This window comes from Numida meleagris, chromosome 4 (assembly GCF_002078875.1).
Source record: "Numida meleagris isolate 19003 breed g44 Domestic line chromosome 4, NumMel1.0, whole genome shotgun sequence".
Taxonomy (NCBI): domain Eukaryota; kingdom Metazoa; phylum Chordata; class Aves; order Galliformes; family Numididae; genus Numida; species Numida meleagris.
In genome coordinates, this window is record NC_034412.1 from 37923573 (window position 1) to 37951402 (window position 27830).

Sequence of the window (27830 nt, forward strand, 5' to 3'; positions counted from 1 at the left end):
AGGCACAATCACTTACTTCACAGCAAAACGAACAGTAGTATAAAACAAAGAGGCAAGCTTCAGAATAGGGAATGCCAGCTCGCTGTCTACTCCATTTCTAAGCTGGCACTTAAGCCAACCATTTGCTATTAATTATATAAATGGGCGACAATAAAAACTATGGAGAAAATCTACATATCTTCAGTTATGCAGGAGACTAAATGCATACAAAGACTGAATTGTCTTCACCAGATGGCTTCCTTACGTTGAGCATATTATCAGGTCAGCATGAGAAAGCTAATCTTTTCTTTTTTATTCTGTACTACACCTGTTGTATAAATATATTCTATCTTCAAAGGCACTCAAAGCCTAAACCTAACAAACAAGAACTGAAAGGTGCACACAAACAGAAACTGAAACTATGAAGATTCTCTACTACAACATTTTCTTATCATTTTGTTTTTTGTTAATCATCTGAAAATGTTTCTGTTAATACAGAACTCAAAATAAAGGGCACCAAATTCAGATCCCCCTCTCATCAAACCAATGTACGCAAAGACACAAAACAAAATTCAAATATTGATAAGGAAACAATAAGAGCTTTTCCCTACTTCAGCACTCTGTTTCTAATTTCAGTTTTCATCTGGCAATTCCACAGATCACATATGCCAGGCAAAGCATTTCAGCCTCTGTCAATGATTGGATTACTCTATGATCTAGTTAGTAGAATGGACACAAATGTCTGTCTAAGAACAAAAAAATTGCTTTTTCTTTGTGAAGCACAGCTGATGCAGACACTACTGTAATTATTCCTGAGAGCTTAGATAACAGCGCAATATCATAACGTTTTTTTATGTTTAAAACAGTAGCAGTGCTCTTCTCTATATAAATCTACCTATTATTAAACTGTTGCAAAGAGGAAAATAGGCAGGCTGTGAGTTTTGTGTATACATACATATACATACATACATGTATTACATACAAAAAACATACTCCAGTTATATGGAGTGAGGGAAAGAGAAAGGAAAAAATGTGGAAAACACACAAATAAAAAAATTTGGAATTGTGTAGATTTTCATAGACATCAGATTAAAAAAACAAAGTATCAACAGATGAACAAGTTTTCATTTTAGAAACTTGTTTTAACAATTCTCATGTATTTATGCATTTACTCATATTTTTCCCACATCTTAGAACAATGCTCATCTGATGAACATCCATCCAAAAAGACAAGAATAAGCAGCTGACTTTCCAAGACAATGAGATATAAAAAAGCAGCTTTCGTACTCACACGTTAAGCACCCTGCCGCTCTCTTCATAAAAATATAAGACGGCTAAATCATTACCAACACTATACAAGATTTTTCTAGCTCCTTATAAATACATCCGTCTTTTCCAATACATCGATATCTATTTTGCACCCATGATGATTATGTGTACTTTTCAATACTTTGTAAATGTTTCATAAGCTGTTATTTTTAAAGTTGCTTGAAAGACTAGAATTCTAAAAACAAGTGTATAAGGTAAGCTAAGTAGTAAAATGTTTTAAAGTGCTCTTTAATGGATCCTCCTTTACAATTTGAACAGCAACTTTTCATATCTGACATAAAATCCATAGATATAAATCACATTAGAGGGTTATTCTTTCTCCATTATCAATCTCTGTCTCTTTATGGAACATTAAAGTCACATTTGACCTTAAAACATGATAAAATGGAAATCAAACTAGAATGTTTTGTAAAAGATATAATGAACTTGTACCTCTTTATTAAAAAAGTCTCTTTACGATGTGATCTTGAACACATCGCTCATTAAATACCAAAGATTTTCAGAGGGTAAGTGTGACATTCAAAAGAAAGGAAAATGATATTTTGTTGTCCTGACAACTGCCATGAAAACAGAATCAGACTGTTATAAAACTGAAATGTATGGGAATCCATTTTTCAGCAAATTCATTATTTAATATGAATAGAAAATTGCAACTACCTACCAAAACAGAGAGACTCCCAGTATGCAGCAATCCCATAGAACTATACCATCAGTCCAGGACGGACTGAACAAACAAGAACAGAAAGTAGCCACCTCAGATATCTGGCATTTGCATAGTTACTAATGTTAAGACCTCCATTTTGCAAGAACATGGTTTATCCAAGAATGCATACGGATTTTTATAAATTTTATTTATTTTAGGAACTATAGGCAGAAACCTAAAAATTTTCCCAGCAACGAAAAATTAATCTGAAGTGAATTCTAAAACCTCTCTCTTCACTGGAAGTTCAATGGCTGTTGCTGACCTATTCTTCACAGTATCCAATCATCTTATTTTGTTACTCACACAGCCTACACCACAGAATTGTCCTTTAACCAGTATCCTTTAACAGATCTGTTTGATCATCATACAGGAACTTCTCAGTTGTTCAGTGGTTCCTACCCACAATATATGCCAAACGTTCAAAATAATAAAAAAAAAAAAAAAAAAAAAAAAAAAAAGAGATTTTTCTATCATAGAATCGTTTGAGTTGGAAGGGACCCTTAAAGGCCATCTAGTCCAACTCCCCTGCAACGAACAGGGACAACTACAGCTAGATCAGGTTGCTCAGAACCCTGTCCAGCCTGACCTTAAATGTGGCCATTTAAGAGGTAGCTTCCATTACCTGTACAGGCAACCTGTTCCAGTGTCTCACCACTCTTATTGTAAAAAAAATTCTTCTTACATCCAACCTAAATCTCCACTCTTCTTGTTTCAAACCATTTCCTGTTGTCCTATTACAAAAGACCCTGCTAAGGAGTCTACTTCTTTCTTACAGACCCCCTCTTTAGACACTGAAAGGCTGCTCTCGGGTCTTGCCAAAGCCCTCTCTTCTCCAGGCAGAACAGCCCCAACTCTCTCAGCCTGTCCTTGTAGGGAAGGTGTTCCATCTCTTGGATCATTCCTCTGGATGTGCTCTAACGTCTCTCCTGTACGGACAACTCCACATCTGGACACAGTACGCCAGGTGAGGTCTCACCAGCACAGTGTAGAGGGGCAGGATCACCTCCTTCAACCTGCCGGCCACACTTCTTTTGATGCAGCCCAGGATACTGGCTCATATCCAGCTTGCCATTCACCAGTACCTCCAAGTACTTTTGGCAGGGTTGTGCTTAATCCTTTCATTTTCCAGCTTGTATTGATAGTGACCCTGGTGCAGGACCTTGTGCTTGGTTTTACTGAACCTCATGAAGTTCACCAGGGCCCACCGCTCAAGCCTGTCTACATCTCTCAGGACGACATCCTGTCCCTCAGGTGTGTAAGATGCACCCACAGCTTGGATTCCTCTGCAAACTTGCTGGGAATGCATTCAATCCCACCATCAACATCACTGATGAAAACACTGAAAAGCACTGGTCCCAGTAATGACCCCTGAGGGTCACTTGTTACCGATCTCCATTCAGACATCGAGCCATTGACCACCACCTCTATGGGTACAATCTCACAACGAATTCCTCGTTCATCAAACAGTCCACCCATCACACCCATAACTTTTCAATTTGGCCACTAGGTTGGTCAGGCAGGAATTGCCCTTGACGAAGCCATATTAGCTGTCTCATATCACCTCCCTGTCTTCTATGTGCCTTAGCATAGCTTCCAGGAGGATCTTTTTCTCTCCTTTCTGACGCAAGTAATTACTAATACAGAAGAGAAAGAATATTGGCTCTCCTGAATATGAAAGAAAGGACCCATCCCAAAGTAGCCAGTCACACTAGACTGTTCAGAAGGCACTACAAAATCTCCCCGTTTCTCTGTGGTATTTTTTAATTTTCCAGATGCCTCCAGCTTCATCTTATCAGCTACTGCCTGGCATACAATACCACTAAATCCTAACAATTCAATTAAAAATAAAAATTCAGGTTGTTTTCATTTGTGCACTACTAAAACACTTACTTTTTTAATTTCAATTCTTTGTTATTATTTGATCTCTTGAACTTGCAATATGCATCCTGTCAAGCTTGAATATGGTTTTACAATTAGGTACACGGTTGAATGCAAATGAATTAGCAGACCATCAATCCACTACTGCTTTGGCCAACACTATCTTGGTTATTAGTTTGTGAAAGTATATAATAAAAGCATGACCACAGATAAGTGGGACAACTGCTAAGTCACACTTGGGATGAAACAAAACATGCTGAAAGAAGAAAAACATAATTCATGTATCTGCTCCATCAGTTATCTATCAAAAAAGTGGCTGCTAAAGGTTTATGTGAGGCAAGTTAATTAAACAGAATTCTCTGACACAATATGGAGCAGAGAGAAGACTCCTGTTTTCTACCCCTTCCTCCAGGACTGAACATGAACCTCCTCTTCTGTGGTGCTGTTAGAGAACAGGAAAACACGTTTTTTCCTCTCTCCTTTTCCCTGTGGAGAATAGACTATTAGGTTATGTGAAGGTCTATTTTTGAGGAATATTAATTCTAAAGGGGCACAAGGTCATCCAAAAGTGTCATGGTTTTGTGATTTTCGGTTATTGGTATTCCACATCATAACATCATGTAGTGGATGTACCTGGTTCTCAGAAGAGAAGGACTACTACAGTCCCCACGGTACTTTGCTCCTCTGTTACCATTTTCCAGCCGGAGGGAAAAGATAAAAGCTCGCAGTCTAAAAACTTGCAGATCACGAGACCTCATCCCTTTTTCCGCCGTCTCTTGTCTTGGCAGCACCTTGCCCTCCAGCCATCTTATCGTCGGTAGTAGAGTAAGGCCTACCTTGATTTTGGGACATTCTCTCTCTCTGTATTGGATTTATCAGCTTAAATTGTAATTATATTGTATTATAGTGTGTTGTTTTGCATTCCAATATTTTATTTAGTAAATTAGTTTGTTTCTCCTCAGATTGTTGCCGCTGTTCTTTGCTCTCAGGGCCATCTCCTTACCCTTTTCCCCTTTTCCCTTTTCCTGGGGCATGGGCCTGTGGATCCCCCATCCCCTTCGTCACAGAACTGGGCTGAACGCTCGTAAACCATTGACAAAAAGGCAAGTTACAGATAGAAAAATACAATACACTCTGTATGCAAACTATTACAAAATAAGGACAAGGTGAATTAGTGTATGCTGCCAGTCTGTATTTCACTGAAGGGGTGACCATTCTGGTGTTTTAAGAACAGTTTTATCTCTGATCTTTACAAAGATGGCAAGTAAATCCAAAAGTAAAGGATTTCCTTTGCATAGTAATATCTGCATACATAACTTTGCAGTCCCAAAATTATGTGATGATTTCTACAAACTATTCACTATTTTAATAGTGTAAGTTGTTTTAAATCAATATCGTTTTTTTTTTAAACTTATTCAGCAACTCAGATCACTAAACACTGTCAGTTCCTTTGTCTAATTTAGCTAAAATCTACTTGCTTTGTGAACAACCTGTCTTAGTGAGTGTCCCTTAAGAAGAAAAGTCATCCATAAGATAACGCATAATCTTGCCACTAATGCAAATTCCCTACAAATAAGGATATTTTAATAAATGAAGGAGCTCCTCAATCCTTTGCTTTCAACGATCTTTGCACTTGACCTCTGACCTGAAGTTTAAAGTCTGGACTAAAAATGCTACCCTGGGAAATCTTACAAAGACTCCTGAATAAGACTTAGAAAAATGAAAGCTTAAAACCTCAACAGCGAACAAAAGTCAACCAATGACAACGTCTGACAGCCACCGTCAATTCTGAAGTGATGCCTCTGTCATCCAACGACTCAAAGTATTGATTTCTCTCAGCATGAAAAAAGCTTAAGCCAATGAAATAGATATAGCATCATCCCCCCGATAATAGCCATCAAGGTTAACACCAGCAGAACACTTATCAAAGTATCTCTTCTATTTCTTCTTGTTTTAATGGACTGAACACAATGCAATGGCTTCTCATCTCAGAAAACCTATAGTTCTCCAAACCTTATTTATCCACTTTTCCAGTCGCTCATCTGATTTGAAGATTAAAAAGAATCTGAATCTAAATCAATTGCTTCTAATATAAACACAAAACAAAACATATATATATATATATAAAATGTGTTTTTGTAGACATTCCCAGGGAAAAAAATCAACTTGCCAAGCATTCCTGGGGGAAAAGAAAAATCCATTTAAAAATTGCAAGATGGAAAAAAATACAGTTGGCTTAAATCACACCAAAGAAACTGGTAATACTATGGTCATGACCAGAAAAAAAACCTACCACAGTCAGTTAATTTAGGTTAGTGATTAGAGAGAAAGGCAAGGATCTCAGGAAACATCTGGTTTTAATCTGCACTGAGTCAACAGCTTTATTTTTTACCTTTAACTCTCACAGTATTAAGCTTTAGTAAATCCAACTAAACACTAGGTAACAGCAATTTTACCAAAAATTGCATTTTAAAATGAATCCTATTTAGCAGAGTAGGTAAATGAACCAAACTAACAAGAGCTGAACTGACAATAAATAAAGAGCAAAGAGAAGTAACATCAGTTTTATTCTCCAAAATCAATTTGTAACATATACGTTTTCATTTTTTTCTTCCTTTTTTAATTTTGATGCTCAATTAATTGAGGATATTCTTTACAGTAGAACACTTGAATCAGAATCAAAGACAAAGCTTTACAAAAACAAGTAGGAGATCGTACTTCATGGTAAAAATTGGACTTTCAATATATGTCTTACGTTATTTCAACATTCTAACTCCTTCTGTATCACTGCTAACCATTCTCATAAGCAGTGTACCAAGACAAATGTTCTTTTTTAACCCAGGAACCCATCCTTCTAATGTATATGCATAAATGTTTTGCATGCAAGTCTCAAAGCACACACTAAAACAGAGTCCTCTCTCTATCATTTGCAAATCCAGTTTACATCTGAACTCTCTTCATATTGCTGTTATTTTAAAAATAGGCCAAGACACTACTACTGGGTATTAAACTTGTGATCCCTTGGGTCATCTTCCAACTGCAAAGAATTTGCCTGCAATCAGCAGAAGAAGACATGTGAGCAACTTGTAACTGCCAGAAGATAAACACAGAGTTCTAAAAGTATAGTTGACACCAGCCTAAGAAAACGTGCCAAGCCTACTTTCAACAATTCCCAGCTATTCTTTCTGTTCAAACTGAAGCACCAAAAATTCTTATTGTGACAATCTTCTCTCCAATTGCATTGTTCTACTGAGGCACAGTGAGGACCTTTGATATCTGAAAGCCAGGAAACAAAGTTAGTACAGTTATTTTGGCCCCAGCAGCCAAATATTTACTGCTTGAGGATTCTGATTTCCAAACATCCCTCTACTAGCATAACTCTTCTACAAACTGCAGCACTAAAATCTGGCACAAGAGAGGAGAAATTAATCTAAAACTTAAGCAAAGTCAATCTCTGACATGACAAAGAACAGAAAAAATATCAGCCAGAACAATGCAGGTAGCAAGCAATAAGCTAAAAGATCATTTGGAACCTTACTACAACATACCTTGTGCTATTTTGATCCCTAACCACGGCTTCAGCCTCTATCTATATCAAAGTGAAAACCATTTGTGTGAGATAAGATTATTTAGTTTGCACAGATAACAAAGACACAGTTATATTAAATACTACTATAGTTAAATATTTATGACTTATGTTAATTGTCTCAACTTTTACCTTACAAGAGCATGCATTTCTATGTAGGACTCATTAATGAAGAACAGAGAATTCACATTCATTTCAGATAACAAGACATAAGCATAATAGTTTCCTATCTTGCCAGGACTGCTTGCACACCAACAACAAACATATCTCTAGTAAATCCTCAGTATTTTGGATGCCAAGTTAGTTTCAAACCTAACTGGACTCCGTAAAATATCAGTTTTGATAAATATTTGTAGTTCATCTTTCTACTGATTTGTTCTGATGACAGAATCTGTTTTTTCTGATAAAAGAATCAAAGGAATGTTTTGAAAATATTATATTATGAATAGTAGCTTAGTACACACTTTAAGGCCTTAAGAAAAAATAAAGGAAGAAATACCATCAGAACACAATAAAATCAAAGTATACACAGGGACAGTAATCACGGCAGATCACCTATCATTCTACATCAGCCATAAGAGCTTTACAAGCGTTCTGTGCCATATTTGGCAAATTTTTTTTTGTGAGACTTCAGCTATGAAACATCCAGAAGTGAACGTGAACTCATGACCCAAGAGGTAACCCATCTGTCCCCAGCGAGCTTCCTACATGCTTGCTCCAAGAGCTAATTTAGCGGACTTTATTTCTGACAGTTCAGGACCTTTTCCTCACACTAGAGAATAATCATCTTGACTCACTAACACTGCTAAATAGAGCAAATATGTTTACTAGCAAAGCTTTTCCCTCCTACATACAGGGAAAAAAGACAGCTTCTGTCATTAAGTTATTACATATTCATCTGTATCTGCAGAAATATTTTAAATACTTAAGGGCCTTTTCTTTTGTCAGAGAATCTGTGAATTGTAAAGGATTTTATTCAAAAGTCTATTCAAAAACAAGATGCTCAGTGCTGCTAACCCACAAGTTTCTCTTCACTTTCACTCCAAGCATTATAGTAAACTAAGACTCTTCAGAATTTTTTTCTTTCAGTGATCAAGTATTTTAGAAGCAGAATATTTTGATTAAGATGATGAAATGGCAAAGATTAAAAGAAATCCAGAAGCAAATGAGAACGATGATTAAAGATGGCCTCTTATAGCAGCTGCTCTTTAGAATATTCCCAGACATTTACCTTGGAAATATGTTAAACAGTCACAAATTCAGCTCCAGCTTAACCTCTGCCTTAACTTAAAGCCTCCTGTCAGATTCCTACAGCATTCAACTATGAAAAGCAAATAATTATATTCTTTCTGCTGTGCTTTTTTTCAGCAGTCTATTTTGGTACTTCATTTCAACTTGTGTATAAGTTAGAGCATTGTTAGTTGGGTTTTTGATTGCATGTGCGATTTATTCTTATGCATCTATATAACATGATTTTGGACTTTCAGAAAAGAACGAGATAGGTTTGTTTTTTAACTAACATTCATAAGAAGTTCTACAACTCTTGAAAGGATGACATAGTTGGCTCTAAAAATCGTTAGAAAAGGGTAATTTAATTTCTCATTGAAACTAATGTATGATTTTTATTATGCATAAAAAGATAGTACTTCAAATATTCTGACTATTCAGAACATGAAAAGGCAGTGGACTCTGCTTTAATATAGAGCAGCCTCACTTAACATCCATTCATACAACTCTAGATTCTTAGACTGAGCAATATGGAACAAGAGATAAAAATATTCCATAACAGTTGTGTTAAAATTAAAATTTTCTTGTTCACTTGGGTTAAATGAGAATACTGCAACAGTGCAAGAATCAGCGTTGTAATTAATACAGATCCTACCTCCAGAGAAATAAAGTACTATGTAACACCAGCCAGTTTCTACTGGAAACATACTTTGTGCTTTCACTGTTTAAAAAATGTAACATTAATACCCCATAAACATATTCAATTACATAGGGAGAACACAGCAGATCCATTTCATGAGTTTTCTCTGTATTTTCCATTTCAGTATAAATAAAATAACTTGTAAAATCTCCTATTCCAAGGCTCTGATGCTATTGTCTAATTTTACTTTTGGCTTTGTTTCAGTTTAGTGTGAGGTTTTTTTTGCCTTCTCTTCCTCTACTCATAAACAGTATGACAGCATTTTAACACTGGTCCCAGATAATGATACCAGCATTTGTTACATACAGCTGAACTCTTTAAATGTTGGTGAAAGGGCACAGTACAGACTACACAGCATGACTGTGCAAATCCTTCTTAACTCGATTTCACTAATTGACTTCATCTCAGCATAAAATAACATTTAAACATAACACGCTTCAAGCAAGGAGCACAACAGCCACACAGGATAAAAAAGCCACACCCCTAACAAGGGTCTTGAAACAAGAATCTGGAATTTGATGTGAGTTACAGTTTGCTCAGTAACATTATAGGTAATGAAAAAACGTATGCTGACTAATCAAAATCACTAGCTTATACCAAGCACGAACACAAAAGAAACAAGCTACTGAAATTATATAAAATATTACATATAGAACTAATTTAAGTGACAGTTATTGGACAAACAAAAGAGCCAGAATAATGGTATTTTTCACACTCATTAAGTTTGTTACGCACTAGCCAATAATCTAGCTCCACTTTTAATATTCCAAATTTCTAAGTAGCTTCAAACAACTGCCATTTAAAAATTATTTTAGAAATATTCCTTCCTCCTCTACCATATGAAACTACCTTGCAAAACAACATTGGTTCAATGCCAGATGGGTGACGCAGCCTTCAAGACTATCAACAACTGCTTAAAAGATAATATTTGAAGTTTCCAGCAGGGAATGCAGAAAGAAAAAAAAAAGGAACAATATTTAAGAGATCAGAATATCTGATTTTCTCTTCCATAAACATCTGATGCGTTCAGGACTAATGATAGGATAACTTAGAGATGCCTGTGAGCGGCATATGTAAGGTTCTCCCAGAGCAAGCACAGCCCAGGAGTGGCTCTGTCCCACTGGTGGTAGTGGAGAAAGGCTGCCTCACAGACTGCACCTCATGGTATGTGGAAGATAGGGCAGCTCTTGAGGTTTTGCCTGGGCAGCTGCGTTACTACAGTGGGTGCAAACTCAGCCCCATATGGGGACCTGCTGAGGCTTACAGTACCCTGACAGGGTATTATAAATTTCTTAACCAAAGTTATGATATAATTGGTTTCATAATTGCCACATATTCTTTATAACATAATAGCCCACACAATAATTGACTGTTTTGTTTACTTCATTGGTCACCTTTCTCAGGCAAGATCAGTAACACCCAATAAAGACAGAAACTAAAATTGCTCTACGGGCAACATGCAACTCAGGACTGTATTACAAGATTGAAATCTCATGTTTCTGCAAAGAACAAACATGAAAAAGGATGGAAGAAGTGTGAACATCTCAAAAATCTATTATAAAATCACAAAACATCCTGAGTTGGAAGGAATCCACGAGGATCACTGAGTCCAACTCCTGGCTCTACACAGACCACCCAAAATTCAAACCCTACATCTGAGAGCATTGTTAAGATGCTCCTTGAACTCCAGCAGCTCAGTGGTATGACCACCCACAACAGGGTGCCTGTTCCAGTGTCTGATCACCCTCTGGCCAAGAACCTTTTCCTAACCTCCAACATTACATATCTCCATGCTTTTTCCCTCAGGTCCTGTTGCTTTCACCAGAAAGCAGACATCAGTGCTGCCCCTCTGCTTCCTGTGAGGAGCTGTAGGTTGCCATGAGCCCTCTCCACAGTCACCTCTTCTCTTGGCTAAATAAACCAAGGGATCTCAGCCACTTCTCAAACTTCAGACCCTTCACCATCTTAGAGAGCATCCAAAGGAGAGCTATGAATGTCCTTCTTATATTGTGGAGCCCAAACCTGCACACAGCACCTGAGGTGAGGCCGCACCACATCAGAGCAGGAAAAAAGGTGGGGAAGGAGAAGAAGGGGATGTGAGGAAGTTATTAGGAAACCACCTTGTTCCTTCTGTGAAACAGAACAGCAACAACAATTTGTCTTTCCAAACAGTATGACTCTTTAAGGATTATTGACCCTGACACTTACAGTAGGACTTCAGGTTAACAGTGAAATTTGGAGGTCTCTGCAAGTCACTTGGTATCTTCCCCAACAAAACAATCACCTGAAGACTGACTTAACTGACAGAGCTTTCTTTTCATAATCTAAGACTATCTATTTACAAAGGGACTGGCTCAGTTTTTCCCTTGGCTAAGTGAAAGAATGAAATTAGTAGGTGGACTCTTTCTATAAATATTTCTGTATATAAATGAGATAAAGGGAGAAGAAAAAGATTCCCAAAAAAGCTATTATTGTGATTCCCATTTCAAAGCTAATATAGGAAAGTTAAGACGACAAGATTTTATCTGTCACTTCTATCTCACTGCTCTGCAACATGAAAAGACTTTTCAGTTCCTATCAAGAATTCTGATTAGCGTAGTGTTGTTTCCTTTCCTGGAAAACTGTTTAGGTCTACTCGGAAATAAAAGGTTACTGTTATAAATCATTAACAGGAGTACCACTCATCAGAACTTAAGAATTTTTTCACCATGTATCCCCACTGGTCTTCAAGCACCATGTTTTACAGGAAAAAGACCTTGTCACAATTTACTTGTAAAATCCTTCTTTAAACAAGTACTTTCTCTTCACAATCATCACTCACAGAATTATTTTAGCAAAGTAACAACATTTGGTATTTAGAACAGTGTATTCTAAATGATGGAATGAGAATTTCATCGAAGACATATCAATTCAGGATAAACTATTACACCAGAGGCAATATTTTGCACAACTTTGTCTTCAATAATATTGCAACAAACAAAAGAGGAAATGATCAGTGTGACTAAGAAATAAAAGAAACATTGAAAACATTTATCTTAATTGCTTTTGGATTCTTCTGGTGAGCTTGTCTAAATGTTTCAATATCTTAATGTGTGAAATATATTTTACTTGCCACCAAAATTGGTAAGCCACATTCATACATATCAAAAAATAAACCTGTATCTGTCAAACTTCATCAATCATTAGTAAATGAGGAAACTATTTTAACAACAAGACGAGACCAAATATACTACCAGTTGTTTGTAAACAAGCTAACAAGTGTATCAATACCTTATGTAGATCAACACAAGTTAAGTAGTCAGTAACTTCTATAGGTCAGGTATGCTATGGCTTTTATGTACATTCAAACTGGTTTTGGGGTTGCAAATCTACCTGAAGACACTTACTGTCTCTTTGCTTTATTGCAATACCAGCATGCAAGCAGTTGGACTAAATCCATCAGATAAAAAGTGAACTTTATATTCCAAAGCTGTTAAGATTCAGAGTATTAAAATTTATATGTAGGAGGATACACACATAACTACATTCAGCTACATGCAGTACTTCAACAGGTCAGTTAAAAAAAGCATACTGCAGGTATGCAAACATGTATACGGTGAATTTTCAAACAAAACCACAGAATGAGATGGCTTCACAGATTCACTTCTAAATTTTCATTTTAAACACCAGTCATTATAAAAAAATAGACATTTTTATATGTAAATCAAACGGTAACATCCTAGTACCTGTATGCAGCAATCTACACCGGCAATGCTAGAACTACAAAGGTGTCACATGAAATTCAGTCAAGTTGGATCATTTTAGCCCAACAGCATGAACTCAGGTCAATCATACACAGTATTTGTAGTTCAAGTGCTTTTGCCAGGCGAAGGAAAGAAGTAAACATGTAGAAACGAAACTGAACAGAATAGAGGGAAAATATTCTATAGTTTTGTGAAATCTATTGTCATTCCTGCTATAAAGAAGCTTCTCACATAAAAACAATAATAACAAGTGAAATTGTATTTAAGAGAATATCCAAAGGTACTGACAGAACACGGTCAAATATATCAAGGCTATAAATGGCAATATATTGGATGAAAACTTAACACCCATTTAGCAAGCAGATGCATATTTCATCCTTAATGAAGGCCTGAAAAGAAGAGTTCACTTTATTCTGGATGCAGGTATCAAAGCAGATTTCACAAAGCAACACAGGCGCATCATCTAAGGATCTTTTTCACATTAAGAATCCTATTAGAAGGAAAACACTAAAAGGTAATTGAATTTCCCTCAGTTATCTTCATCTCTGTCAGCTCCTGCTACTATAACTTACTCTCCAGAGCAGAGATAACTCAATTCTGTCCAGCAAGCATATGTTATGAATCTCCAAAGCAAACTTGTCTAAATCATTCTGGTCCTCTATCAAGGTTGGCTGTGGATATGAACTCTGACAGAAAGCAAACAAATTTATTTTTATCTTTTCAATAATTCACTTCCCTGTGTCTTGATGGAAGAATCTAAAGGCACAAATGCTTCCAGTAATTCCAGAATTATAAAGACTGGTTGAAAATATTTTACATGGAACTTAATGCTATCATAAACTGTTTGATCCACCATTCTGTTTTAGCAGAAACAAAGAACGATGCAGAATGTCACAGTACTTTCAGGTTTCTGTAGGAATATAACAACCAGAAATGTTGTACTTGCCTTTTTCTTTTTTGTCCCCATAAGGGTTTGGACATTCACATTTTCACCTTAACTTTCTAAATAACAACAGCAAAAGTATACTCCAAAAATCTATTTCAGCAAAGCTCTTAAAAACATCAGCAAGCACAAATGCTCCAATAATGTGAACTATATTCAGTTAACATGTCATTAAAACTTTAGGAAGATATAATCTTGATTAGCATCACAAAAAAAGCAAAACATAAAGCAGCCAAAAGTGAGGTAAATAACAAGAATCAGAACAATTACTTCCCAAAAGAGGAGGAGAGAAATTAAGAGTAAGGTTCTGGTCAAATTTTATTATCAGTTGTAAAATTCTTGTCAGTTGCTGCTGGTTTCAGGTTGCATAATACATATGTTAAAAACAATCTTAAGAATGAATGAATAATGAAGTGAAAAAAGGTTCTTGGTAATACTAATTTATTCAGATTTGTAAGTCATGTGAGAAAGTGGAAAGTGATCTTGGAAGATCAAGTCATCACAGTAATAAAAAAGTACAGAAACTTCAGCGTAGATAAAATAAATTTAGGAGAGTATCTAATTTTAGATATAAAATGATGGGCTCTGAGTTCACCTTTATCTTCACTCCTCCTTTATTGCAATAATAAGATTTCAGTATCCTGAGAGAGAGTTTTACGAAAACATCAGCTGGGTATGAGATAACAAACACAGAGGAATCAAATAAACAAAATTAGGAACCACTAATAAGAGAGAACATGGAAAACATATGAAATAAGGTGTGCAGTTTTGGGTCTTCCACCAGAAAATACAAAAGAACTCAAAAATATTTTGGAATCACTGCCATAGATGAAATAACGATGTAACACTAAGCTTTTTAAAGGTTGAGAAGAAAAGGAAGACTTAGGAGGGACAGGAGAATTCTGTTAATCATGTGATATATACGACCCTTTCTAAATGAGTTTGTGTGAATATGTTCCACAATTAATCATAAGATTGGATGGAAAGAGTCACTGAGAAGCAACAGGCCAGACAGAGGGCAAGTGCACGCTGAGAAGGCAGCACGTGAAAGTTCCCCAAGGGCTGGTAAGCTTTAGGGGCTAGCAATCCTGTTGAATCTCAAAAAACTGACCAATTCAGAATACCACAGGTCTGCTGAATCTGTACACCATGACTAGCACAAACTAGTTCCAGCAGCAGGTTGTATTACTCAGACAACATTGAAGAGGGATGGATGCTCTGCACAGACAGCATTACAGGTTTATGTGTTTTATAAAGATATGTATAATATATCATATTATCATCACATACATATATCATCATAAATACACATATATATGACGAAGCAAAGGAACACTTGAGCTTCATTCCTGAAGCCAGTGACATGCCATTAAAATCCTTAGTTTACACTTGCAGAATACAGTTGGAGTTAGTTTTCCAACTATTGCTCCAACAGTAAATGTGTAAGTGATAGGGCTGCGTGAAGTCATCAGCCATTAGCAAACGGCTTTATTCTATTAACAACAACAGTAGTGAACAGAAATATTGGTTGTCTGCCTCCATATCAACTATAGTCCCTACCAAGTAAAAGGCATTTTGCAACAGAAGTATGAAACTAAGAGGCTAGTAAGGTTTGCAGATAGCTCAGTGAAATTCTTTCCTGCAGGATGTTGCCACAATGAAGTCTACATGAATTTATCATGCAAACAGGGAAATTATCCCTTAAGGGGTACTGAGCACAAGGCTATCATTACTGGCACAGCAAGAATTAGAAGTCGCTGAACGGCAGAAGTGTGAAAGTGTATTCAGGAAAAATGCTACTACGTTTGCACTTATAATAAACTCTTCCTTAAGCATCCACTGTTTGAGATAGGATAATAGGCTCAATAAAGTGTATTTAATCTTACTCATGCACGTTCCATCAGGAATTAATCTTCCAAGAACAGACACAGAGCAGAACTACTAGAGTATACACACACCATTTTAGACATACTTAAAAGAATAAAACTTGTTTGGCCTAGCAAAATGAAGATCTGATAAATAATACATAAAGTGTAAATAAGAACAGCTACAGACAGAAAGACTACTGAAGCCAAAAGGTAACAACAAAATTTATGCTGAATACATGTAACACGAAATTTAAAAGAGGTTACAGTAAAGTGCATAAATCCAATCTACCAATTGGAACAGTGAGTAAAAATACTTTTGAGTATTCAGATCCTCAAGATTTCTTTGTGACCTTGTCAGCACCAACATCAGAACTGTTTTAACATAATGTATTTCTGTTTAGATCAAACCAATCTATAATGAAGTACACAGGAGGGATGTATACTGGCACCTGTGTTTCTTCTGGAAATCTAAACAAATCCTAACATTGCTGTTTAAAAGGTACGCGAGAAATGCAAGTTATCTTCGGACAGAAATTTTAGAAGAAATTCTACAATCAAGCACAACAGGATACACAATTGCTTAGTTAATGCCAGAAATTTCTACTCTACGTACATTTCTATTGCTTAGGTCTGAGCATTTTAGAATCACAGCCTGGCAGGAGCTTCCACAACGTCAGTACATGAATAATAAAAAAGGTAAACACTACTGATTTGTTTTTCACAAATGGGTGAGAAGAACAACATTCCCGATGGGAACATCTAATTTGAAGCTAGCTAGTCTAGCTTTCATATCATGAGCATAAAAGGATGCAGACAAACATGGAAAATGTTTCTATAGACAGCATAAAAGCCTGTATAAAAAGATACAATATTAAGGGCTTCAAAGGAAACGTATGCCTCCCATCAAAAAGCGTTTTAGAAGACCAAAAAATGCTGGAATTGTTAAACTGCAGAGAGAGTAAGGCTGTAAGAAAATGTTACTCTTCAAGAAGTCTGTTCAAACAAGGAAAACAGAAAAATATGTCAAATTATGGCATGTTGGGTTTAAAAAGAGAAAGAAGCAGGCCAAAAGTGTTTGAGGAATATTTGTGTAAAGGCATGAAAGGCAGTAATAAATTATTATTCAAACAAAACAGGAACAGTAAGCCTACTAAGGTATCTGTAAAGCTAATAGATGATCAAAAGATAAAAAGAGCTCTTGGAACACAAGACCATCATAGAGATGTGCTAGTAGAGGAGTCACACAAGACAACCAGCAAGTGACCAGCTGTCACTTGCTAGACAGTGTTCACTCAGATGATGCAGAAGAACATGGGGATGAAAGCAGCCAAGCCATTAGCTACGGTTTTCTTCTTCAGGTTGCCTCAGTGCCAGAAAAATTAAATGTGCCAAATGGATTCCAGAGGACAGCGGGAAACTACAAGGTAGCAACTCTGAAATTTAGGAAAGACAAATTGGTGGATGTGTTTAAAAAGACAAACAATGAAACAAACACATTGGCAGGAGTCATCATGGCTTTTGTAAAGGGGAGTCACGCTTCATTAGATTTCCTTGAATGAGTCACAGGGGATGCCGGCAAGAAAGTTCCAATTTATAAAGTCTACTGCTTGAATGCCAAGAAGATATTTAAAGAAAATCAAGGTACTGTAGAAGGAACACCCTTATGTGGATTAAAAAATAAAAAAACCTCACTAAAACATAGGAAACAACAAAAAAAAAAAATTTCAAAAAGGAGGGAAATCACCAGTTGAATCCCACTGAGTTATTAATCATATTTAGAAATGTCTGGAGAGTGAAAGAGTTGTCAAATTTTCCTGACAGTTCTAAGTAATTCAGGGTAATAAAAACAAGAACCAAACATGAAAAATGCTAATACAGTGAATGGGAGACAGAACAATACACGAAATTCAGGCAAATCTTTGTCTAAAATGGGACCTCTGCCATCTGGTAGAACTAGGGAAGCATCCTTAGATAACTGCACTGTTCTTACACTAGGTATCTACTATTCAACTCTGTTAGAAACAAGATACTAAGTTTGACAGACTTTTGGCCCGGCCCACTACAGATACTCTTGAGTGTGAAGACACAATTCATTTGTGAAGCAGAAGAGGAAAATTATCAATGCAGATGAATAAAAAAGGCATAGAATTTCCAAACGAATTGTATTAACATCACAAATGACTTTGGATTTTCAGTGCTCTCAACAAAGTCATACAAAGCTTACTGCCAAATGGTTTCCTATTCCAGAAAACTGGCAGAATCTTTGATTCTAAAATGCTCTAATAAGACGATCGATTATTTGAGCAATTCCCATAATAAGCCAGACTTCACAAAGAATGATCTGCGATAAGTGGAACACACGTGTGCAAAATATGCACACATTAATAAGAGAGTAGTCATACATAATTATGTGCTTGTTTTCCAAGCACATTAACTCCCAAAGTAACTCGTTAAGTCACTGCTGAGTGGGAAATATTACACAGTATAAATTAAATTTTACTCCTTTCTTAATGAGTGTAATTTTACTCTGAGAATTATTCTTTCAAAATTTTTAAATAACAAACTTGAAATTTTTATTTTAAATTTGTAAGTAAAAAAAAACAAAAACAACAAATGGAAACCATTCCTAATGAATGGTTCTGTTTAGACATTGCTTATGTTCATGAGCCTTTTAAACATGTGATAACAGTTACTCTGGATTTTGTGTCGTATCTAGCTATGTAGGCAATTAACTAAAAAAGATCTGCGGGACTTCTAATTATGTATCTCAGAATAAAAAGTAATAAAAAGGAAAAGAAAACCAACAGAAGGCAAAGTACAGCAGAAGCATGTAAGCGTTCTCCCTTTTTCTAATCACCCCACTGTCTTCCAGTGCAGGGCAAAATTTTGAAACAGAAGAGGTCACAAGAATTGCGTCTTCAGCTCCTTCTGACAGAGATTTATTTATTTATTTATTTAAGGTTTCCAGAGCCTACAGATGCAAAAAAAAAAGATCTCTGGATCACGTTCTCTTAACCCTTGCAGGACTAAGAAGAGTAGATTAATTAAACTCAGTGATAATCTCCTGTGAAAACAATCAGCCATATCAGTTTGTCCATGAGGGGTGTGGTTAGAAAGTTTTTAAAACAAAGGAAGGCAGATCATTAGCAGGAGATGAGAAATAAGTAGGTGTAATACATATGTAAAAGGCCATTAAAAAAAGTTGAAACCTCATGCAGTTAATATTGTAAAACAATGTACAGAAAACAGACTCATAACCACATGGCATACCTGAATAATTTTCAAATTACACTGAAGTGAAACATAGTATAGATTATAAAATGTGGAAGAGTTTCAATGCGATATTACTAAGAACTATGTATTAATGCTAAGCAATAAACTTCATTTGCATCAGAAACCAGAAGGTTATTATGTGAGATGGCTATGGTTATAAATCTATTTTATTTCCATATTCAATCGATTTGAAAAATCCAGTAATTCTTTCTTTTTTTTTTTTTTAAGAGCGGATGCAACAGTTGAATTAGAAATACTTAATTATTTAAATAATTTCTAGCAACTCATTTCCATCAACATTTTCTACTATTTAATTATTCTTTTAAAATATCAAGCAAAGCAAACACCTTGCAATTCCCATAAAAATTGAAAGGGCGGTAAAGTGCTAACAAGAACGAACCACAGATGTTTATTCTTGCTTAGCTGAATAAATATGTAGCTTGTACATTTGTAACATTCACTAAGTAGTAAAATATCATGATTAAGCTTAATTTAATGTCTCTTCACAGTTCGTTGTATAATTTGCCAAAAATATCCAAAAATATAATGAAAAGGATGTAACTTCTTGTGAATTGAGCAGTTCTAAAATAATGTTTCTGTTTCAAGCTGCTTCGGAAGCAAAAATATCTTTGATATTACTTAAAACATATCAGATTGCGTTCTGATTTAAATCTGGGGTAAAACAGAAAAGACATGTCAGCATCTCAGGGCAAGCTTTCATTCTTTCTCTTCTCACTGCTTATTAAAACACACTGTAAAAGAAACAAAAAATGTTCATTCCTTCTTTTATAATCAACCAATACTTTATCCTCACAGTTCCCAGTGCACAGGAAACACGTTATGAAGTTCAAGTGGAAAGTGAATTTCTCCTTGCAGTATCATTTGAAATAAAAAAAAATAAGAAAAATTCCCATCTCAGGAATATGAGAAATTTACGTTTTCCAGTTTGGAACCTGCAAACATATTGCAGCAGAGCAAAAATGGTTAATCCTGTGATAGAAGAAAAAATCTTCCACGCTCAGCACTGTTGAAGAGTTTCCAGTTTTTATATTCCCTTGCAATTCAAGTAGAAATTAGTCTTCCTTCTACAACAGATGGTGATATAATGCTTAACCTGCTCAATGCAAAGGGTAGTATTTTTTTAAAAATATAAGTTTAAGATAGTGTTAAGCCCATTTAAAAAGAAATGTGTAATGTCAATATATCTGTAATTCCTTAAGGTTCTGAAAATCAAGTGTGGTACCTTTTGATTACATTACTACAGGAAGCCTACGACTAGCACTGTTATCTTCATAAGTTCTGCAAAGAGTCATTGCTGGTAACCCACCCTAGTAGAAGAATACCAATCAAAAGCATTCCAAAATATCATTTTTCTAATGAACAAGGTCACTGCCATTAAGTGTGTTGAACAGCACTTCATATAAAATGACGCTGCAAGAATCACAAAAAGGTTATTTGATACATGAGCTTTATAACAAAAGACCCTTTATTAAAAACATTGGAAAATTATATGAAGAATAGGGATCCAGACAAGGATTAAAACTTACTTTCTTTGCCAGAGTAACTATTTTCTACATATAGAACTAGATATCATGCACAGAATTTACAAATATACCAAGCACCTTTTCATAATTCTTTAAACATCCCTCAGACATTGACTTAAGGATGTTCTGCCACAACTGATATGCAATACTTTCTTCATTACTTCCTCTGATCATCTAAGATTTAATGCTTAGTACACCAAAGGGGAAAAAGTGCAGGACACACAAGATTAGTAATCAACTGGAACACTGAATGTTGTTTTCTGCAAGGAAAAAAAAAGCCAAACTGCTCCAGCCAAGTCCCTAGCAGAACACTTCTCGTGCCTGGCATCTTACCTCTGTCAAGGCACTACTTCTACTGAGACTCTTTTCTCAGCATGAGCCATAAAGTAAAACATTCAGTTTATTACAGCTAAAGCACAGTCTATAAATTGATACTGAATAAGAATTCAAACTATGAGGAAGTGTGTAACTCTTCCGCATGACAAAATATAACAGAACAGAAAATGGCAACAAATTTTAGACCAGCTGGAAATGCTAGATTTAATTATTGAAGAGAAATCATGCAGAGAAGCTAGCCGCCCAGAATGATTTATAACAAACGTTAAGGGAAAGTCGTGAAATTCTCAGTTAATCAACAGAAACGACCAATAACAAGAATGCAAACACTTAATATTTCTACAGATAATGAAAATTCGAAACAAGTAAAACCAAGCAGTGAAGAGAATGACAATGCCAGACAATATTTAAAAATAACACCTCGAGGAGGTAGGTTAGTTTGTAAGTTATGAAACCAGTTAAATTTTACTGAAAAAATTACCAAAGTTGTCACTTTTCTGAGAGAAGGATCTTTGTCTGGTTTGGAAAATTTTCAGAAAATTCAATGCTCTTCTGCACACACTGCTTGTTGCACTATGAATAGTTTGGAACAGTTTCTTCATGCAAATCTTTGAGGGGGGAAGAAAAACACTGCTGGAAGAATACTCATCAAAAATACAGAAGCATTGAGATGTGGTATTATGGCTCTTGGTCAAAATTTAGTAGCACTCTATACAACAGCAAATTCAACCTCTTTCAGAAAGATGCTTGAACACACTAGGCCTAAAACACTCGCCAGTTTACATATTTTAAATTCCATAAATATGTATATTCACACACAAATACATGAAGAGATTTATATAAGACAGGATGCATATCCAAGGCAATGGGCGCACCTGTCATAAATTATAAAATAAAGTCAATTAGAGCACAAAATTCCCTCCCCCTCCTCACACTAAATCCAATTATTCTCATACACCAAACTGCAGCAGGCTGCACACATAATCTAAGACACAGTGCAAATCACCAGATTTTTCAAGGTCATTTATAGAAAGCGGGCTAGGTGTTAACATGAAATAAGTTGTTAGAATTCAGGCATAAATAGGTTATTCTTCAGGATTTTCAGCTCTACTAAAACTCAGGGCAAGAAAATGCCAAAGAGACCTGTGCAGGTAAATCCCAGGGACACTGCAAAATTTAAGGTTTTAAGTGTAACAAGACTGTAAGTTACATTAGAAATACACCCATTTTCCCATTCATTGTAAAAATGTGTGCCTTGCTGCCATCTCTTTAAAGAAATGTGTGCAATATTGCTTCATCAGACATGTTTGAGATTTAATAGCATTGTAAAATTTTAAGTATCTCAGCTCCCTCTGTGACCTTCCCCTATGTCTACATTCATACACTTACTTATAGAGGTAACAGTCAAAACATAGGTGAGGAGAGGATCAGAAAAGGAAAGGAAGTAAGACTGCCTTTTGACTGAATTCAGCTTCAGGAGGACCTCTCACAACCAACTCCAAAATACTGTTTATTTTCTTTCTTCTATGCTATGCTAGCTTGTAAGACAGATAGAATTGGCTTCCTCATAATTCACTATGTTACTTAATATTATCTCCTACTAAAATAATGTGCCACTAAGCAGTCAAGACAATGACTTGTCTTTGTCCAGACTGCTGAGTTGTAAGCTAAGAGCTCACCAGAGAGGGCAGGAGATTGCATCCTACTTGAGAAAAGACGAACATTTCTTGTTTGAAGAAGCTTCTGGAGTGCAGGACTGCAGAAGCAAAGGAATTCTGCAATGCAAACGGAGACAGACTCCCACCAAAAGGAGGGAAAAGAAAAATATTCAAGTCAAGATGACAGATGGCCTTCTTGACAACAGAGATGGAAGTGGATCTGCAAATGTTGTTGCTACTCAAGACACTAAGTTCCTTACAGAGAAAGATTTGCCCTGAAAAGACATAGAGAGGAATTATTTCTGTCCAAATCTCTTCCATTTAAATCTATCTCACCTAGGTACTCAGAGTTTCCTCTATACCTAAAGCGATAGCTCAAACTCAAAGAGTATGCTAAAAACTCATTCTTTACAGACTCTTCTTGTGGCTTTGGTCATCCTACTTTTGGAAGGGTACAGACCACACAAGTTTAACTTGTGGCCTGCAGGCTGCATGCAGCCCAGAATAGCCAGTACTAAAAAGATTTTATAATTTGCAAAATAAAATCAAGTCATTTACAGAGTCAAAAGGAAAATTTGTGCCAGAACACGAAAATTAAAAATGGCTCACATTCATCCTTGAAAACAGCTTTTCACAAATGAGCTAAACATGCATCTTCAAGGTGAAAAATCAACTTATCTGTGTTAAAAAACATAACAGCATTTGAAATGAAGCTAAAATTATAGCAAGCTCAGGTTATGGCAAATAATTTCATTCATTGTAATCCACTGGCTAAATACAGTCCTGAGAACAGCAAAAAATAAGCAGCATTGCTTTCAGTTTTGATAAAGAATTTGAGAATTGGTTTCAAGATTGCCATAAAAATCATCAACTTTCTTGTATATTTGCCACTCCGCTTTCAGTCAACATAAATACATTACCAGAGAATTTTCAAACAGAATGTATAGAGTTGCAATCAGATACTCAAAAATTTGGTCATGTTTCTTTACTAGAGTTTTATAAGATCTATCTTACCAGAGAAAAATATCCCATGTTTCACAAATATGTCCTATTCAGGTAATTGCTTTTTGGCAGTACGTATATTTGTGAAAAACTATTTTCAAAGATTAAGTATAGGAAGAGTAAAATTTCATCAAAAATCTCTGATGAACACCTGTTCAAAATCTTACATATATTGCAAGGCTCATCTTTGTTATGACTTTTAGAAATGGGAGAATTAAAACGATATAGAAGTAAGCATACTACAGATCTTGAAAAAGAAATTTGGAAGTTGGATTTTTGCTGACCCAGTGCTACTGGAGAACATTTTGTAGGTGATCAGAACTCCAGATGCAAGTAAAAATGAACAAATGGATAACAGTTCTTACCACATTTTGCAGTTGCCCCTCTCTCAACCTGACTCATTTCTTTTCTCCCACTGCACAGGTGGCAAAGCTTGCTTCTGATCTGAACCACCAATGTTAGTACTAAGCATTTTTAACAGGTTTCATCTTTCCAACTAGTAATTACCACAATCACAAAATGTTTTAAAATGCAATTTAAAATACATCTGTATATATTATTCTTCAAGGCTAAGTCTTATAGTATCACATTGTTTCCCAAAAAATTGTTAAATTCTTTCTGCTCACTTTTTTCAACTCTGAAAGCAGGGAAATTCTTCACCTAAGATAATAACAGTACAAAATATTTACATGCCTATAAGTCTGTCATGACATGAGTATCAGGACCAAAATACAGGCATCAACATCCCATACCTACCAATCAGGTTACAAGGCACATCTACATCCCAACACAGCATAGGCCTGCTCTCAAGTGACAGTGCCTATTTCTGAACACAACAGAAAGTAGGGAAAGCAGTCTATAGACCTCAGCACCATTTTAAAAGGATCACCATAGCTGAAGTGTACCACTGTGCTGCAACAAGCTGAGCACATTGGACAGAAAGCATGAAAACCAGGCCAACCCATGGATACAACATGGTATGCAGGAACTTCTGACTGTTGATATGATACCTGTAAATTCTAATGAATGTAACTAACACTTCCCCCGTACACACACACACACACACAAAAAAAAAAAAACAACCCACAATATTGAGCAAAGTCTGCCACAGATCTTAATGATGATAATTTCACATGACACCACTACTGAAGCCTTTGGTATATGGTTGTATACCTTGATTTTTACACATCTGCAGAAATGATGCTAGATCTAATTTTTTTTCCAACACAGTAACAAAACTAAACTCAATAAACAATCTCCTATTTTAGTATACTAGTTCCTGCTTAAGTTCAATCTGAGGAGCTAAACACTTTGCTTGATCCATCGTATTATCCTAGATAGTTAAATCACAGCAAAACTCAGAGCTATATTAACGATCTAAATTGATGCTCAGTGTAAATTTCTTCTAGATACTATAAAAAGGTGTTCCAACACTGAAATAAGGTTATAATGGTTATAAGGTTATATGGTTATAATGGTTATAATTATAAGGTTATATAATGTTGCCACCAACATACTGTATTCATTGATAGCCTGTATTAACATGATGGAGTCCTACACTTCACAGATTTCTCACATATACACATGCCTTTGTGTATGGTTTCGATCCAAAGGAAAAAGGTGAGCTGTTTATCATTCATGGAGTTTCTGCCTAAATCCAGAGCAAAAGATGTCAAGCAAGTCCCAGTTCAACGATTATTAGGGAATGAAGTAAAAAGATGCACTTTTCATCTCCACAGGACTGTCGCCAAACCCTTGATGTAATAAATGAAACACGCCTGCTATTTCACCACTGCAAAATGGTACTGTAGATATCTTACAACATCTCTGTTTGCAGGAGGGGGTAACTTGCTCTAGATGAAGTGCAGATATGTTATTAAACAACGCACAGCTTGAATCCTGGGGCCAACATAGATGACCTTTAGAACATAAGCACTGTCTAAGACAAATATGCTTTCATCTTTGGGGAGTATTTTTTCAAGAAAAGATTTAAGAGAAAAACAGTTTAGGAATACGTTAAACATAAATGTGCCTTCAATCCCTTAATGCTTCATTTTAAAAACAAAGCCACAAGTAGTATCACATGTCAGAAGAAAGACTAAGTACTTTTTAAGCAGAGTATTAGCGAATTTAGTGAGATTTAACTTCATTTTCATTAAAACATCCCAGTAATTATAGTACATAGTAAGGAGCTAAATGAAGTAACCAAGATTCAAAATTGGAGGTAGGCTAATGCAATTCAGAAAAAAGTCTCATATGTTTATTGCAAGTCTATAAAAACCAAGCCGTATATTTCACTTTAGAAACTCTAAAGTGGGATGAAAATACGGAAACATAGCAAACCACACTGAAGCATATGAAATATAAGTAAAAAGGTTTTAGAGATGGATTGGTGAAACAGTAAGCTTTAGAAAAAGAAAAAAGGTAATCTCTTGTCTTGTGCTTAACAGGCTGTTATCATTTATCTTCAGTGAGATTGGAGGGAGTGGGGTGCTTGGATTTATTTGTTTTTTCTTCCGGAGTTGTATCTTGACAGTGATTCTAAACAGTTTTAACATATACAGTGACATTTGCTTCAAGGAAGAGAAGAGTATTGGTATGATACAATTTCTTCCTCCACAAACCATGATTTGCAGATTCTGAGCTGCTCTGCACAGCCTGGCTTTCCACCAAAGCTAGTGGTAAGCTATCAAAACCCACTAGGACTGCTAAATGTCTTTTACAATGGAATCACCTGGGCCTACAAGGCTCATGTCAGACATTAAATACTCAATTACTGTATGCTTGTTACAGCAGAGTTTTTTTGTTGGTGGTTGTGGTTTTTGTTTTGTTTTAAAAAACAGAAAAGCAACTCGTTTCTTACCTCAAATTCAGCATGTCGGTTAATATCCTCTGCTCTCTGTCTGCTCAAGATAAATTCTGCTTCATTAGCCACTCTGACCAAATGGTCCTTCATAGTCTGACTCAACAACCTGCGGACAGAAAATATTTAAAAGCTGCCTTAAGAGAATGAAGTCCTAAAACAATACTGTAGATATATAAACGTATCGAGCTCTGTTCTATAACACTTTCTTGATTGTGTTAAGAAAATGTTATAAATAAGGTTGAAGGGTAATCTTCTGGCAACTCTTAAAATTGTATTTCAATAGCAAACTAAGTTAAGAATCAAGCAAAATGAAAATATCATAAACAGTAATTTGTTTTGAAATACAGAAATATATTAAAATCTTCCATATATATACAACGCATGCTAAAGAAAAGTAAGCAGCTTATGCCTATAAACATCCAGAGTGAAAGCCCTAATGTAACCAGTATGGAGTCCAAGTGAAAAGAAATGCGAATTGCACTGGAGTATAGGTTTTTTTTCTCCAAGTACAAAATTGGAATTTTATGTAAAGTATATATTTAAGTAATATTTTAAAGATATAATAAAATAAAGATATTATAAAACATCCTCAGTCTCACAAACAGAATGCTGAGATACACATTGTTTCAGGTTATACACAGAACAAAGCTGTAATTCAATCTGAGATTTCTGAGACCTTCATAAACCTTGAGTTTATGAATGGCAGCAGATCTGACAGGTTGAATTACAACCCAATTATACTGTAAGTTCACATATTGTTACTAAAAACATTTCCTTTTTAATTAGTTACACTGGGATTCATAAAGTTAAAACTGACTACACAGGAGCTACGCTGTTTTGAAAGGTACACATTTCCATAGGATTAGTCAAAGATAACACAGACAAATCCTTTACTACTGGATAGTTTGACAAAATACCTGGTATTCTAACTTTTTTTTTAATTTGTTTTGTTAAGGCCTTCCATCACTAGCACAGGAGCAGAACATAAAGTCACTTGTTTGCCTTCCACATATAAACTAGAACACATTTCAGCAAGTCCAGAGTCTATTGAGACTGTTTCTCTTGTTTCTCTAGAAAGGCAGACTTTATTATACAGGATGCATTCTAATGCATACAATGTCAATTTTATCACCCAGAAGTTATTTATCTGAGCTACTGTTTCTATATGTATGTTTGGCAGTATGATCATTATTGC

The 27830-nt window shown here is 35.7% G+C and overlaps 1 protein-coding gene across 4 annotated transcripts in view; it reads right to left on the reverse strand.

Annotated features, from left to right (window-relative positions):
* Positions 1-27830, reverse strand: part of LRBA (LPS responsive beige-like anchor protein) — a 377228-nt gene that overhangs the window by 219508 nt on the left and 129890 nt on the right. For all 4 annotated transcript variants that reach the window (XM_021393535.1, XM_021393537.1, XM_021393538.1 and 1 more), the window contains one exon: positions 26633-26741. In XM_021393535.1, the coding sequence (XP_021249210.1) occupies positions 26633-26741 (109 nt within the window). The remainder of the gene's footprint in view (positions 1-26632; positions 26742-27830) is intronic.